Below are 17805 nucleotides of genomic sequence, written 5' to 3' on the forward strand. Positions count from 1 at the left end.
AAGAGTTTTTGAACATGCATTCCTATTAAATTTGTTTTTTTAAAGTGGCACGTGGCATTATTTGTTTATTTGAAGATATTTTTTTTCATTGACATCTCAGTTCAAGGTCAGGAAAATTCATGTAGGTTCCCAAATATTTCCTTGGGGAACGTGTTTGCATTAGTTTTTGACAAATAAACGAAAATCCTTTTCCCTTTTTTTATTTTTTATGCTAAAAAAAATGTGGATATCGAAAAAAAAGGTTTATTCGTCTTAAATTTTTCCCATATTTCCACTAAATATTGGAGCACATTTGTATCTTTTTTTGTATTTTATTTTTCTCTGAAGAGGTTTTCTTTTATAGATTTAAAATTCATCTCACAGGTAAGACGATGCACATCAGGTGAAGGGATTATTGAGAAAACTAAAAATATAAATTTTGGAATTTAAGACATTTTTTAAATAAATGAAAATCGTCTCATATGTCACAATAAAATCTGAATCGAATAAAATGTAGGAAATTTCTTCAAAAGTAGTAAAGTGAAGCTTTGACATCCTCATAAAATGTACAAAATTAAAACGTGTCTTGTTCAAAAACGTTTCTGAAGTACATCAAAAATCCTTAAAGTAAGCAAAAGATCACGTAAGTAATATCCTCTTTTTATGTTTTATGATTGAATACTAAAGACGGATCGAACAGCCACATAAATTTTGTCGAAAAATACATTTCTATGAGAGGGACTCAAAAATTTACATTTTTCCTATTTTTATTCACACATGCATAGACAAACGCCCAGACCGACAAAATAATGGAGAGGCATAAAATTTTCATTCACACGTTCCCAATATTTGTAGATCAATTTTAGTGCAAAATCCATCATAAAAATTTTTCGTGCACATCCCTAAACAAGAAAATCCATCTTTTATTGTGGAATCTTTCATCGACACATGACATAATAAATATTCAGAGGAAAAGGATATGTGAAAAATTTTATTTATGCTGTGAAGATTTTTATTTTCGAAGGATTTTCGTTATATTTGGGATAGTAAGTTATTTACTTACGTTTTTTTTCCGAAAGGTAAATTTTTATTTCTTGTTGATTTTTAAAATTTATCAAAAAAAAAAAAAAAATAATAATTAGGTAAAATAAAAAATATTAAAAATATTTAAATTAAATTTTAATTATTTAAATTATTTAATTAAATTTTAATATTTAATTTGAAAATAAATTAATTTAATTAATTTTTTTAATTAATTTTCAATTAAATTTTAATTTAAAATTAAATTAATTTTTTAATTAAAACTAAAATATTATATAAAATTTTAATTAAATTACTTTAAGATTTTTCAAAATATTTTAAAAAATTGTTTTGAAAAAGATTACCTAGTTAATTTTTTTATTGAAAATTTAAAAAAAAATTTTGTAATTTTTTATATTAAAAATTAAAATTTAAAAAAATAAAATTAAATCCAAATGTTAATTTAATTGAATTAAAAATGATTAAAAATTGTATTTAAAAAAAAATAAATTTTTAATTAAAATTAAGAAATAAATTTATGTGAGTCAAAAGTTCAACTTACGAGACATGATTTTCTCACATTTTCCCTTGTTGCAATAATTTAATAGTCTTTTTATTATCTAAATCATTTTAACTCACACAGGATCCTTTCCTTTTCGCATTTCCGTCGAACATACATGAGCCAAATATAAGTGTTGACACGCAGGCACGTGTTTGTTTGCAAATCATCAAGCTTTATTTTTATTGAATCTCCGAGCGATTGGCGTGTGTGAGCTGCTCGGCTTGTGCATCGTAAAAATAAGTTATCTCCCAGTTTTGTTATATAAAAAAAGAGTATTTACGTGCATGAAACGCAAAAACCACCTACGCAAAAAAAAAAAGTGTAAAACTTCGATGATTGGTCAAGTATTTTTGCAATGAGACTGCTGCCGATGCGAAAAAACACACAAAGAGATAAATAAAGTGTGATAGTTGTTGATATGAAAGCTAAAGCGCACTTCAAACTAAATATATTCATTAGTTCTGCACCTATACCGCTTGTGTGTATGTTGTGTGTTTGTAGAGTTGGTGTCGGTTGCGGTTGGGAGATAATATAATAATAAAATGAAGGAACTTTTTTTGTTATGCAGGAATATTGAAAAGTTTTATTTATAGACCTTTATTTGATTTTCTCGTGCATTTTATTTTTTGATTGGTGGCAGCAGGGATGAAAAAAATTTTAATTTTTGAATTTTGAAAAAAAAAAATTTTTAAATAATTTGACCTAAGCTTAAGTTTAAAAAAGGTCATTAATTTTCGCCTTTTCGACCAAATTTTGTGAAAAAATTTAATTTTTTATAATTTTTTTTATTATCTTATTTAAGTCAACTAATATGAGCCCTCAGGATCAAAAAAGTTTTTGAATCAAAAGTCAAAACTTATTAACTTAATGCTTTGAGTCAAAGAATGTTCGTTTAAGGGCTTAAGTTTAAAAATAAAAGCTTAATAATTTTACTTAATTGTTCTTAAGTTATAGCTTTAAGTCACTTAAGTCGATAATAAAAACTTAATTTTTCAAAAATAAATTACTTTTTAAAAACATCAAAGCTACAAAGACTTATGACTTAAACTTAAGCTTACAAAACTTTAACTTAACGTTAAGTCAACAGAATTTTTTGACTTAAGCAAAATTAAGTCAATTGTTCTTTTTTTAATTTTCAAGAAGATTTTGGAATAATATCATATTTTTTTTTTTGAAAATTTTTGTAAATCAAGTCAATTAATTTAACTTAAGTCAAACTTAAGCAAATTTTACTTAAGTTTAAGCCTTAAGTCAAATCGTTTTAATTTTTGACTTAAAAAGTTTTGCAGCTCTGCTTTTGTCATTTTCGAAACTTCATATCGAAACTTCATAGAATGTTCGAGAAAAAATTCGAAAATTTTTTCTTAAACTGAAGCTTAAGTCAAAGTTCTATTAATTTTAATGACATTTTCTTAAGTTTAAGTTCTTAAGTCAAGTCAAAAAAAACTTTAAAACATTTAGTAAAAATAATCTTTTTTCCAAACCCTGGTTAATGGAAACTATCGATGAGTCAGTAACTTCTGAGATTGAATAATAAATAAAAATTCAGACAGACGACATTTTTAATGGACTTATGCAAATGATTCATCCGATTATGCTGAACTTGACAATAACTATTGTTTATTTGTTGTTTGTGCACCGCAATTGTTATTTAATTTTAGTTTTACTTTCATTTCGGATTAACGCCGTAGACAATTCCGTACCGAAACTCATTCATTTTCATTAAAATCTTTATTCAATTTGCCAAAGTGACATTAAGAATTCTTATCACAAAACGAGCAAAAGAGACAAAATATTTTATTTTTGTCGGATTGCCGAAGCAAAATTATACTATCATGAACTTACAACATTACAACTCTGACCTCATCATAATCGTCATCTGGATACACTTTATTTTATATCTCTTGTTCGCTTGGTGCTCTCATTTGATTATTATATGACGACGTGGGAGTGGGTGAGGATAATAAATGTGGCAATTATCGAAACAGTGTTATGAATACTGATTTTGCGTTCCGAGTCTCAAATCTCACACACACATTATTTCCGTATTCGAGTGAAAGTATAACAAAAATTATTGTTATTACGGAGGAAACCGATCGACACGTGAACACTTTTTTTTTGTGGTGCGTGTTTGTTGGTTAAGCGAGGGTGTGTGGGCTCTAATGGAATTCTAATACGTGTGCATATTTTGTGCGTTTGATGAGGTGTTGTAACAAAAAAAAATTTTTTTTTTGTTATCAGATTAAATAACTCAACATGTCGTTAAATTCAGCTGTGTTTTGATCATTTAAATAAAATCTATTTTTTTTTTCAGAAGACCCACAGAGAAATTTTCACACTAATGGATGACCGACAACAATTTTTTTTTGTTTGGGTTTCTACTAACGAATTGTTTGCACAAAAAATTTTCTGGGCACTTTTAGACGAATTTTGAGTGTAAATAAAGAACGTAAATAAATAAAATGAAAAAAATTGTAACATCTGGAACGAGACAAATGTTGGGACAGGTAAAGGTAGGTGGCAAAAAAAATCAATCAATAAATTAATCATCATCGAATCTCATCATGTCAAGGCATGTCGCGTCGTCGTCGTCAATTTGCTTTGTTTTATTAATTTATGGCGGCGCATTGAATTATTTTTTAATAATTTGACATCGAATGTTTCATTATATGAATATTAAACATTTTTTTGTCAAATAAATAATAATAATAATAAATAAATATAAGACGATTAATTTAAATCAAAAAATTATAATAATAATAAAACATTATTATGCAAAGGAATCATAAATAAAATTTTAATAATAATAACGAAAAAAAATGCATTTAATAATTTATTTATTTGTACAGCATAAACAACAGTTGGATTTTTACAGTGCACAATACAACAACAACTCTATCGTCAATTTAATTTATTATTCACATATAAAAGTACGATAAATTATATTTTTGCACTGATTTTTCTACTTTTTTTTCATGTGACGTTTCACATTATTTATGGCACAAGAAAAATAATAATTTTTATTTGAGAGAGATTCCTTTTAGTTTTTTTTTCAACTCAGAGTTAATTTATGATTTCACCGATGCATTTTATGTGTGGCGTTTAAGTCAATTTTGTAGTTTTTTCCCTTCATTCATTTATTTATTTATTTTTTTTATTTTTTGCGCTGAAAGTTGAATTCAACTCAGACTCATTTGTCAACTGTTACCTGACTTTGCAGTCGAAACGCACGGTAAAGAGAGAACGAAACGCATTATCATGTTGATGACACCTTTGACATGCTTTGCATACAAAATATTTCATTGCCTACAAAAAATTATTGCCGCAAAGTAAATGAAAATGATTCATAACAAACAATAAAATTTAGTAATAAAGTGCAAGGAAGATAATAAAAAATATTTAACTTGGCAATTATTTAAGCGCATTATACAAAAAATAAAAATTTAAAGGACATACTTAAATTATTTTTTAAAAAATAATGAAAATATATAAAAATTAAAAAAAAAATAAATAATTATTAAAAAAAAATTTTTTTTTAAAAATAATAAATTAATTTAACTATTAAATTAATTTAATAAATATTTAATAAAAAAAATAATTAAAAAAATAATGAAATTAAATATTTTTTTTAATAAGAAAAATAAATAATTTAAAAAAAAATATAAAAATAAATTAAAATTTTAAAAATATTATAAATTAAAAAAAAATTAAGAAAATAAACATATTTTTTTTAAATAATAAAAAGACGTTACAAAAAAAAGTAAAAAATAAAATAAAATAAAAATCAGAACATAAATTAAAAAAAAATAATTAGCGTTAAATTACTTAATTAAAACAAAAAAAAAAATTAGTAATAAAAAACAAGTTAAATAGAAATTAACAAGAGTTATTTTAATAAAAAAGTGCGAAAAAAATAAATTTAAAGTGTTTTTAACGAATGTTTCGGCAATAAAAATGCAATTTTTTGCAGTCATTAAACACAAAAGTGATGCTTTAGGCTACGAAATTGAAGTGCACTAAGCACACAATAAACATACGAATAAATTAAAAAAGCATCAAATAAATATTCCTTGGCACTCCATGTAACATGTAAGACGCGACGACGAACAAAAATACAACAAAATTAAACGACATGTAATACCACACTTTGTAAACATTGTAATTTTAAAAAGTGACGCGTGTGCAACATTTATTTGTTAAGCATATGCATCGTGTGTGATGATGCCCCCACGATATGTCACAAATAAACTTTTTGTTTTTTTTTTTATTTCCTTTCAATGCCTTTTCGTTCACGTGCAATAAATAAATGTGTGTTTAACTGGAAGAAGAAGACGAGCGAGCAAGCGAGCCAAATGATGAATATTGATGGCACCTGATGCCAACACAATATATGCAAATAGACAGAACGCAGAAAAAAACATGAATGAGATAGTAATCTCTTCCTTGCACACACCGTTGTTGTCAACGTGCTCGTTGAAAAATTTTGCAATTTTTTTTTTCGTGAATCTTCGTTTGTACATCATTAAGCCCGTGATTGATGATTTGTTGTTCCTCGGGTGATTATTTTTTTTTGCATTATTGAATGAGTTAAGAAGACGATGAAAAAAATTGCGAGACGATGTGCAATAATAAATTACGTTTTTGATCCTTAATTGGGCTGGGTAGGTAAATAAATCAAAAAAGTGTTCCACGTGAGAGAGAGGGATTGCCTTTTTTGTGAAATTTGAACAGGAGGAAAGTGAGATACATTTGCAGATGACCATAAATTAATTTATTGCCGTAACTTTAAATAAAAATCCACTAAATTGCAGTTTATTTTATTCTTTTTATCATATTTTGATATTTGTGTAAAAACAACAATAAAAGAGGAAATAAAGCGATTTTTTACTTTCTTCTTTATTTTTCGAGAAAAATTTTTTTTTTTTGACAAAAAATACCCAGTGGCACATAATAAATTTTAAAGGTCTAAAAATATTTATAGATTTTTTTTTTTAATTTTTGATTTTTTTTAAAAAAACTTTTCTTTTTCTCAAAAAATAAAAAAAAATTTTAAAAAAATTAAAAAAAAAAAAATTAAAATTTAAAAAATTTCTTAAATATTAAAAATATTTTTAAAAAACGTTTAAAAATTTCTTTAATTGTTTTAAAAATAATTAATTTTTTCAGTAGGCACTTAAATAAAACTTATTTTTAAAATTTCGTTAAAAATAAAAATCCAAATATTTTCTTTTGAAAATTTAGATATCCTGATTCTCCTGATATCCTGGTTCCACAGGATCATAAAAATTCTAAATGTGCCTAAAAATAAAAAAAAATGCAATTTCCGTTCTGCAAAAAATTTTCATAAATGCTTTAGCTTGAAATATAAACTTCCAAATGTTACTTGAGACATTTTTGTCGTGCAACTTTGAAAATTCATTAGAAACTGATTTGAATGAATGCTCGGTGATTATATTGCATTTCAAATAATTCAATTTTCTTTGGAAATTTGAGGCTTTTATTTCTAGAAAATGTTATGAAAATTTAATATGCAGAACTAACAATGAATCATTCCAAAGGTGTTAAATTCTCACTTGAATAATTAATTTTATACAAAAAAAAAATCAATCTTTACCCACTGAAAATAATTTTTTTCATAGAATTTCCTGAAAAATATTTTTGTTCTCTTTTTTTATAAAAAAAAAAACAAAAAAATGTAGGTCAAACATCTTTTTCTCCATTTCAATTGAAGTTTTATGATTATTATTGTTATGAATGTCGTGATTATTATTTTGTGGCTATTTTTGTGACAAATTTTCATTATTATTATTTTACAACTCGGTACAATAAAAAGACTTGGGACTCAAGGGATGTCTTCATGTCATTTTACGTTTCAACATTATTCGTGTCTCCCTTTTTTCTTTCTTTCATCTTTAAAATAAAAATACTTCGTCTTTCATTATGAACAACAAAAAACTGATAAAATGAATAGATGACCGTTATAAAAGGCACAGCTGATGCAGTACAGCAGCAAGAAAATGATGAAAAAAGCTGTTTTAGTGGGCAATTTTTTCATTCATAAAAAAATATTTTTTTACAAGAATGATGACAACGCATGGCATAGACAGACGCCTCTTCGGCACAAACAATACAAAAAGAACAATTTTCATGATGATCATTATTATTTGCTGCATTTCGTCTTGTGACCTTATTTTTTTGTTCGCTGTTTCAAGGAACTTTTTGTGACATTTTTGCGTGTTTGCAAAAATTTTATTGGGCAAATTACGACGACGCAAGAAAATTCTCATTCGGCGGTGGTACTTAATGAATGAACATCAGTCACCTCCGGCAAGCTATATTTCCAAATTATTGTTGTCAAAATTTTATGCGTTGCCATAAATCTCCGTATCGACCTCCGTGCATTTTAATTAATGAGCTGTTATCAAGTACAAAAGTTATTTAATTATTTCTTTGAAATGTAATCGATCATCGGATAAAATCATTAAAATATGGCTAAATAAATGGATTTTCGGGGAAATCTTTATTTTGCAGCTTAATGGACGAGCATCATGTAACAAAATGTGTTTTTTGCTATAATTAGGTTAGTTTACATGCAGATGATGTTTTGAATGAATATTTTAGGAGGAGAATAATGAACAATAAATAAGCCAGACGTGGTCCAAGTGCTTTGTTTTTAGATATTTTGTGAAAAATGTAAGTTTTTGGCCATTTTCATTCCTATAAATTTTTAAAAATTTTCTCTGATTGACTTAAAATTGTAAATTTTTTTACAGAAAATTTTTAAATTTATTTAATTAATAACAATTTTTTTATGAAATTTTGATCTCCGAACACATTTTTGTCAATTTCTAATTATATTTTGTTAAAAAAATTTCGTAATTTATTGCAAATTTTGTAGTTTTGTGATAATTTTTCAATTAATTACAACTCAAAATAGAATAAACTTTCAAATTTTCAAGATTTTATTTTTTTAAAAAAAATTTTTTTTTCTTAGAATTCAAAACTTTATATTTTGAAAAAATTGTTAAAAAATTTGACGCAAATTTAAAAAATGGGCTTTGAAATGAATAAAATTAATTTTTAAATTGACAATTTTTTCTTAAAATTTTCAAAACAATAAAAAATTAATTAAAATAAATCAAAAAAAATTAAATAAAAAAAAATTATTCTTTAAAAAACAATAAAAATTAAAAATAAAAATTAATTTTAAAATTAAATTTTAAAAATTATTTTTTTCAGTAAATAAACGAAATTCTAAAATAAAAATAAAAACACAAAAATTTAAAAAAAAAATTTAATTTTTAAACAATTTTTCATAGAAAATACCAAAAATCTTAAATTTCTTTAACTTCTTAAATTTTCAGTTAAAGTTCACATGTCCAGACCCCCAAACTCAAACATCGCCAAAACAAACAATGAAATTTATTACGTTTCGTGGTCGAATTCAAGCAATCCAAAAGCCACAAAACACGAAGGAATTGTTATTTGTGCGAGTTCATATTGATTTAATTCTGTTTGGATATCTTACAATTGTGCTGATGTAGGTAGTTGTTCCCCAAAATGAATAAGATTTGTTATTGTTATTATTTTATCACAAATATTGAACAACATCATATTTGCTCTCATTGTAGCGTGGCAGGCAGGCAGGCAACAAAACAGCGACATTTATGTGCTTCTCCGAAAAATAATGCTGGGATAGCAAAGATGACATATTTTGTTGAAATGTATCGCACATCGTAAATAATTGGATTAACTTACATGTAATTTTTTTTTCTTTCTTTCTCCGGCAACATGTATCACTGGACTGGACAACGACAACGACGACGTCGAGGAAGAACATAAAACCGTCAAGTCAACGAAAAATGATGATGATGATGTTTTGTTGCGTAGTTTGCGTTATGTTGCGGTTATTATTGATTAATGACACGACACGCACTTATGCTATATGGGTGACCTCAAGGACAAGAAGTTGTGGGCATTTTTAGGGGATATTTATCAAAATGAAGCATCAACATTAGAAATTAAAATTTATATTCGCCAACGAATGAAATTTTTTAACAAGATTTTTGACCTCTTTCTCGACTACTACGCAAAAAACTTCATTTTGGTCGTTTTTTTACGAGTTACAGAAGAGAAAAAATACAAAATGAAGCGATTTTTGCAATAAAATAGCTTTAAATTCGCCATTTTCATTATAAAATATCACATCGATGAATAACAAACAACGCTGAGATGCTCCATTAAAGTCCGGCCCACTCACAAAATTCGAATAAAAAATAAAATCAACTGGTTTTCAACTTGAGCATCGATAGAAGACTCACGGAAAAAAGTTTTAAAATCTAAATTATAGTAAGTAAGCAGCAATTTAGATATTGAAAGTCTCTCCATACAACAAACCTCAATTTCTCACGCTCCCACTTTTACCATATCATCATCATCTTCATTATTCGTGTGTCTGTGTCTATGGGTGCTTATTGCGCGTTCATTTGATGAGCTCGCCATTTATGGCAAACTATTCTAATAAAAAGCAAAATATGTATATTATTAATATAGCAAGTCGTGTGTTTCGTACGGAGGAACGATGAATATTTATTTTTTTGTGATTTTTTTTTATTTTTTTCGGAAAGGTAAGCCAATAGAATTCGAGAACGGAGCGGATTGAGGCAGTTGGCACAGTATATGGTAATATATTGAGTATGTGTGAGAATTCATTCACCTCGACGGCTTGGCTCGACGAACAAATCACACGTGTCTCAATCTACACAAAAATAATGGACACGCAGTGATTTGTTATTTATTTAATGAAACTTCAATGATAATAATAATAAAGCTGATTAAGTGTGGCATTTACTTATCGATTGGGTTTGGAACATTTATCTTCTTCTTGTTACTACGGGTTGAAAAAATTTACGATTAATGTTGTTAGAAGGTAAGTTTTTGTAAAAATATTTAAAAATGTCAATTTTTGGTCAATATTCGATTAATTTATTGAATTAGAGATAAATTTTAGCAATTTTTAGTCAAATTAACAATTTTAGAGCCTACAGAATTATTAAAAGTCAAAATTTTTAGCCAAACAAGTTTTAGTTGTCATATTATTTTAAAGACAATTTAAATAATTTTATAAGCAATTAAATTTAAAAGTTTAAATTTTCTTTCCTTATTTAATTAGAGTTGTCAAGAAGATCCATAAAATAATTTAGATAGAACATTTATGTAAATTAAATTTTTAGAAAATGTTTCACGATTATGTTTGACAAATTAATTTATAATTCAATAATTTAATTAAATTAAATTCAATAAAAAATCAAATAAATTATTTAATTATTAAATTTCAAATAAATAATTTAAAAAATTAATTTAATTAAAAAATTATTTATTATATTATTTAAATAATTTATTGATTAGGTATTTTATTTGATTTTCTTAAATTAAATTAATTTAATTCAATTTAAAAAACAAACAAATAAAATAATTCAATTGTATTTTAAAAAATTAATTTCAAATTCATTAATTAAAAAAAAAAGATTCTTACTTATTTTTTTAATTTATTTTAAATAAGAGATATACTTTAAATAATTTTAATTTATTAAAAAATAATTTGAATATTATTATTTTAAAAAGTTAAAATTTTCTTTAAATTTGCCTCAAAATTGTCTTTTCATCCTAAATGTTATGAAACACATCATAATTTTTACTCTCAAAATATTTTATGGCCTTTCCCGTTTTATCGTCAAAATTTAATCCTCGACTAATTAGATTGTCTTTCGAAAACTTTTTCAGCTGGCAAAAAACAACATCCTGGCATCACGAAACATCCCATCCATTAGTTTTATGGCTTGAGACTACGACGACTTTGATGCTAAAAGCCCCACATGACAAAGTTTTTTGCATATTCACACATCATCGTACTCTCCATGCCTCTAATCCAATACATAATCTCTCTGTATCTCGTTGATGATGTATAAAATTACACACATATATAAGATGAATGACTATTATCAGATAAAACATGGATGATGGATAAGATAAGGCAACACGTGTATGTCGCACCGAGCAAAATCACAAGTATTAACTTTAATTTTGTATTTAGATGTATTCGAAAGAGCAAGTGACAATAATTCCTGCCTAACAAGATTATATGAAGATATCAATGTGTAAAATGAGACTTTTTATTTCGTTAAAAGAAATTCAATATTGGACATTTGTTTTATCGGAAAGACCATTATTATAAAGCATGACAAGAAATGGAGCACGTTACATAATAATAACAAATTATCACAGAAGAATAAGTGGGAAGTATCTAAATCCAATTTCGATCAACAACGTCATCAACAAAGTATTTAATGAAGAAAAAAAAAATACGAGAAAAATATCAAACGAAACATTTAATTATGGAGATATTTACGAAATCATTACAAGAACCATATGCGAAAGAAACCAGATTTTCATCAAATACATTTCTATATTTAGAGCTCACTCAAATACGAAATTTTGTAATTAAAATTGTTTCAAAAGATCGACGTTCGGACCGAGACACATGAATTGGTGAAATTTTGCTGGAATTTTGCAGTCGTTTAATTGAACAAGCAGCAACAACGACGACGACAATGATGTAGTCCTTCGGCAAACCATCCAATAAATAAATGCGAAAGTTACCAATAATATATAATAAAGCAGCAATAAAGAGCAAAAACGAATGACTTCTTTTCAATTTTATATTATTCATTTGTAATTGTTGTATTTTTTTATTTCAGGTTTTTTTTTATCTTTCATATATTTTTGTGATTCTCTTTTCTTTTTTTAATGTCTTTTCTTCTTTTGTTTTATTAAAAATTATTATATTAATATTTTACTAAAGTAATATTTATAACTAATTAATATGTTTCTTTTATAAAATTATATATTTATTTATTTATATATATATATTTATTTATTATGTTTTTTTTATCTTTTCAGAGGATATTTATTAATTTGATACGAAAATTTAACTAATAATTTATAAATAATATTAAACATAAAAGATAATAATTATTAAAAGTTACAAATAATAAAAATACACACAAAAAATACAAACAAAGCAATGTTATTTTAATTTATTTTCTTCAATTTGTTTCATTTTATTTTTTTTTTATTTGTACAAAAAAATTGAGAAAATAAATTACAAAACATGCAAGCTACAAAAAAGAAACACTCAAACAACACAATAACCAGTCAATCCATGGACGTGCTCATTTTCTTTTTTTTTAGGTTTATACGATTATTTTTTTTCTTTTCATTTAATAATAAATTTAATTTAATAATAATATTAGATTTTTGTTCCATATTTTGTCTATCATTAATATTGCAAAGTTATTACTTTTAAATAAAGATCAAGGGAAAAAATGCTTAAATTGGACGGATTTTAAGGCACATATAATTAATCAATTATTATCACAAGTTCAATATTAAATAATAATAAAAATTAATCAAAAAATTGATCAATTATCTGTTTTTTTTTTGTATTCTTTGTTATATTTGTTTGTTTTTTTTTTATGAATGACTCAATAAATAAATAAATTAAGATCATCACACGATTCGTTGTTTATTTATTTTTTTTTCGTGAAAATTTCACGGCGCATCATTTCTTAATAAGGAATGTTTTACAACAATTATATAGAACGAATTGTATATAATAACAAATGACGCGTCCAATTTAATTATCATTATTTAGAGATTGTAATCTATTGGCTGTATATTTGTTTTCTTTTTCATCTATATATGTACATAAATAAAGTAAAATAATATAATTTAACAAACAAGAAAGAAGATAGTTCGATATTCTCATTAAATAATAAAAAAGTAATTTTTGTGTGCAATATTAATGGGATTTTATGTTTCTTTCTCTCATTGTTCGTCTTTTGTTGAAAAGTTTTGATCTCAAAAGTACGAAAAAAATTGAGGCGATAATTGTATAAACTTGTATACATTTATGTCATCCACAAAAACGGAATGTGCATTATTTATTACTTTAAGATTAATATAGTACGGACGCGTTTTTTTTTTGTATTTATTAACAACCAACTAGAAACTTCATCCAGCATGACTCATGTTTATTTTCGAAATGAGGGAAACAACTCTCGAAAATTAATAAAATTTTAAAATAATAAAAAAAAATAAAAATTTACTATAATTTGTGTCTTGCTCCCACATTTAAAAAAAAAGTTTCTTCCTTTGCGTAAAAATTGTACAATGTTGACGTGACAAGTTGTTGGTCACCAATAGTTGTGGGCTGTGCGAATTTAATGGGATTTAACGGTAAAATACCGTTTTCGTTAATCGATTTGGACTTTGGGAAATTATTTTTGGTGTTAAAAGGAAAAAAATTGTACATTTAATTCGCGTCTGGCTAAATCTAAGAAACAAGGAGTTAAATGCATTTTAATTTTTCGCGTGTCATGTCCTAATAACTGAGAGCGATTTAAAGCTTTTAAGACCTAAACTACCGCTGAGCATGCGTATGCGTCATAAGTGACGTGTGCGATGGATGCGTCAAGTGTGGCTGCGAATGCACCGAATGCGGCGGATAGTGTTGCCCATGCGACAATGGCGACAACTGGCCACCGGAATACGGCGACTGATGCATTAAATTACTTGGCTCTAACCCGTAATGATTCGTTTGTGGATGACCTAAATGAGCATGTCCATGATGCCCGTGTCCATAAACTAATTGTCTTACTTTAGAATCCTCGTCGGCTATGTTATAACTGAGTTCGGTCTCTTCGAAACCGGTGGCAGACATGCGCTGATCGCCCACCGCACCATTTGGCGGATCCGGCGAATTTAGGCACGTTTGTATCAGCGCCTTGCCAGCCTCTGACGTTATCATTGGTTGTAGCTTACGCGTCGCGAATGTGTACACGTGACCGGTTTCGGAGGCAACCAAAAGCATCACCTGGGTACCGGTTAGCGTTGAGAGTTCATAGGCCTGAAATGAGAGAAAAAAAGAAGAAAAAGTGTTAGAAAAATATGTTGAAACTTCAAAAAAAAAAATTTAATTTCAACTTTTACGAGGATTTTAAACCTTTATCAGAGTGGAACATCTTCTACGAATTGCCTCAAATGTCATCTTTTGTAAAGGAGAAATTTGAACTTGTCGCAAGTTAAAGAGTAAAATATTCTACGAACTACTTTCCTTCAACGAAAAATTTTCATCCACTTACGGATTAGGGGTAAATATGATAAATCGCATAATTGCAATTTATGGTTAGGCTTTGAATTTATTTATTTTATTTTTAAAAAAATCATGCAAAAAATTAAAAATATTTAGTAAAAAAAAATTCTGTCATTTTTTGATACTTTTTTATATTGAAAAAATAAAATTAAAAAAAAAAAATAAATAAAAAATTTAATTAAAAAAAATTAATTATTAAAAAATAATTATTTATTATATTTATAATAATTATATTATTTAAATATATTTATGATTAAAATAATTTTATTTTTTTCAAAAAAATTTTTCATCAAACTCGTTCAAGATTTAAAAGATGGATGGTTCAATTTATTGAAAAACATCATGAATCGTTAAAATATATCATAAAAGTCAAAAATATTCATCAAAAAACTCAATTATGATGGAAAAAATATATCATTAAAAAATTTGGAATTTTTCAGTTCTTCAAAATTTTTGACACCCATTAATTATTTAAATTTTGTTTGAAATTTGAGATAAATTATAAAATAATTAATTAATTGTTTAAATATATTAATTATTAAAATATATTTATATTTAAAATAATTTTATTTATTTTATTTTAATTATTTTTCATGGCATTTCAATTTTTTTTTAGATTTTAACGAAAAAAATTAAATGATTTTTTTCTTCCGTTTTGGAAAATTTTAGTTATTTTTTTTTTTAAATTTTAACTAAAAATGTGAAAATAACGAAATTTAAAAAAATTATCGTTTAACGTTTAAAAATTTAAAAAATAACTTTGAAAAATTTCATAATATTTTTTTCTAATTCCCTAATTTTTCATATCTAAACTCTACTCGACTTTTCCCCATATTTTCTTATTTTTAATTCAATATAGTAAAAAAATGCATATTTGCGAATTATTATATTCACCCTTGAGACATGCAACAAACAATAAAAGTAACTCAACATTTCCTCTTGTATTACAAAACTTTTTTTTATCATCCTTATTATTACTTCTCTATCTTTTCAGAATGAAGCACCGAGAAAAGACAGCAAAATTGTAAAAGTTTTTCATTTAAACTATCTTTGTGCTGTTCGTTTTTCTTTTTCGATAGTTACTCCCGAATGCATTTTCTACTGTTAGACACGCATTTTCCGAGATTATCACTCGTATGGCCCGTTATTAATATGCAGAACGTGTAAAATACTCACAAGTCAACGATATTTTCTAGCATATGGCCATAAAAAAGGAGAAAAAAGTAAGTAAAAGGCAAAACTTTTGTATAAATGTTCATTATCGCTCTTTTATAGCAGGAGCAAAAAGAAACTTTTCCCTCACAGAGATACAGAATGAGTGGAAAAAAAGAAAGAAAAATGTAATTAGTTTTTCTGGTTCTCCGTATTATTCAGCTTTGCGCGCTAGACGAGAAGAGTAGAATTACGTCAAGTCAAGTCGTGGTGATGAAAATGCCTTTCAATGAATGTATGTCATAATGGAATTGAAACCATGTTGAAACATTAAAATGAGTTAAGAACATGAAATTTAATTAAGTAATTTAATGTGAAGCTTTTTTTTTGCTCCTGTCTGTTATTTCAAAGGGTTTCTAGTTAAATATTCCAACCATTTCGCATTTCAACCAAATTACTCTTCTTGACATTGCTCGCAATTGATATTCATGATTATCATTCGTTCGCTACAAAGGTTAAAATATGCAAAAGAAATTTATCTCCGTTTTTTTTTCTTATTTTTTTTTTTATAGGTAAAGAATAAAAACCAGTTCATCTCACCTATATGAAGAAGACAATCAAGTTGAAAAAAATATAAATGACGATAATTTTTCAAGAAGCTACCGAAAAACAAAAAAAAATCTTTTACAGAATATTGAGATGTATGACACGATCTTTTAACAAAATCAAGCGAAAAAAAACTTTAACACTGTTTTTTTTTGTATTTTATTATTATAAGGATACAAACACGTATAAAACATATTGTTGATATGTGAGTAACAGTGAATAGTACAAAGAGATGAAAAAAGAAGGTTGATGATGAAAAAATGTGCATCAAGGTGATATGTTGTTACGCCTTTCAAGTAAATTGCATCTTTTTGTTGTGTTTATTTTCATTTCTTTTATGTGATGCCAAAAAAAGGTGAATATCATTTTTTATTTACATTTAGACGCAGCAGTAGCACCGGTGAGACGTGTAGTAGCAACATTACAGCGAGAAAAAAAAGTGTGAATAATATAAATTGTAAAAATTTAAAATGCAGGCGAAACAACAAGGAGGAGAACAATGGTAAAAATTGCATCGTTTATACACGTGTGTTCTTAATACTTTTTTTTAGCTGCTTTATTTTTATTTATGTTGCTTATCGAGGTGTAAATTTATGTGTTTACAATGTGTTTACACGAGTAAAATAGTAATCATCTGCAAATGTTTTTTTTTTTTCATCTTTTTTTTTTTATTTTTTTGGTGAAATTTATGTTTCGGCCCATTGTTCTTTGATAGATGAACGAATGGAATATAAATGATGATGGATGAGTTAAATTTTTTATTTTGCACAAAAACTGTAAATAACAATTAATTTTAACGAAATTTGTAATAATCAGAACTAAAAATGTCTGAGCCGCAAAAAAATCGAGTGAAAAGCATGAAATGACGCAACTTTCTGACCAAGCTCATTAAAAATTCAAGATTTTTTTTTGTGTTTTTTTTTTCCTCTGCCTTTTAGTCTTTATCACAAAGCACACGAGTAAAAAAAAATGGGCAACAACCACATTGTTCACTCACTCAGTCAACAACGAAAAAAAAACCAGACTCCTCTCTCGATAGAACAATGGGAAAAAATGATGATAAAAAATGTACAAGCTTTAAAAAAAAATAAGCGAGCAGAACAAACAGTAGCCTTTTGAATAAATCATTTGCGTTTCGTTACACAATCCTGGCCAATTGTATTTTCAATTCTTTCTTAATCGAGTAGCTAAAAAGTAGTGCGTTGCAAGTAACTCACTCTCTTTAAAAGAACCTCTTATAAATTCACGATGGTCATGCTTCTGTCTGCCCTTT

General features: G+C 26.1%; 1 protein-coding gene across 1 annotated transcript in view; it reads right to left on the reverse strand.

Annotated features, from left to right (window-relative positions):
• The window catches only part of LOC134832227 (serum response factor homolog), a 93134-nt gene that overhangs the window by 61533 nt on the left and 13796 nt on the right, over window positions 1-17805 (reverse strand). The window contains exon 2 of the mRNA XM_063846201.1: window positions 14280-14528. Coding sequence (XP_063702271.1) covers window positions 14280-14528 — 249 coding nt within the window. The remainder of the gene's footprint in view (window positions 1-14279; window positions 14529-17805) is intronic.

Source organism: Culicoides brevitarsis, chromosome 1 (assembly GCF_036172545.1).
Source record: "Culicoides brevitarsis isolate CSIRO-B50_1 chromosome 1, AGI_CSIRO_Cbre_v1, whole genome shotgun sequence".
Lineage (NCBI taxonomy): Eukaryota > Metazoa > Arthropoda > Insecta > Diptera > Ceratopogonidae > Culicoides > Culicoides brevitarsis.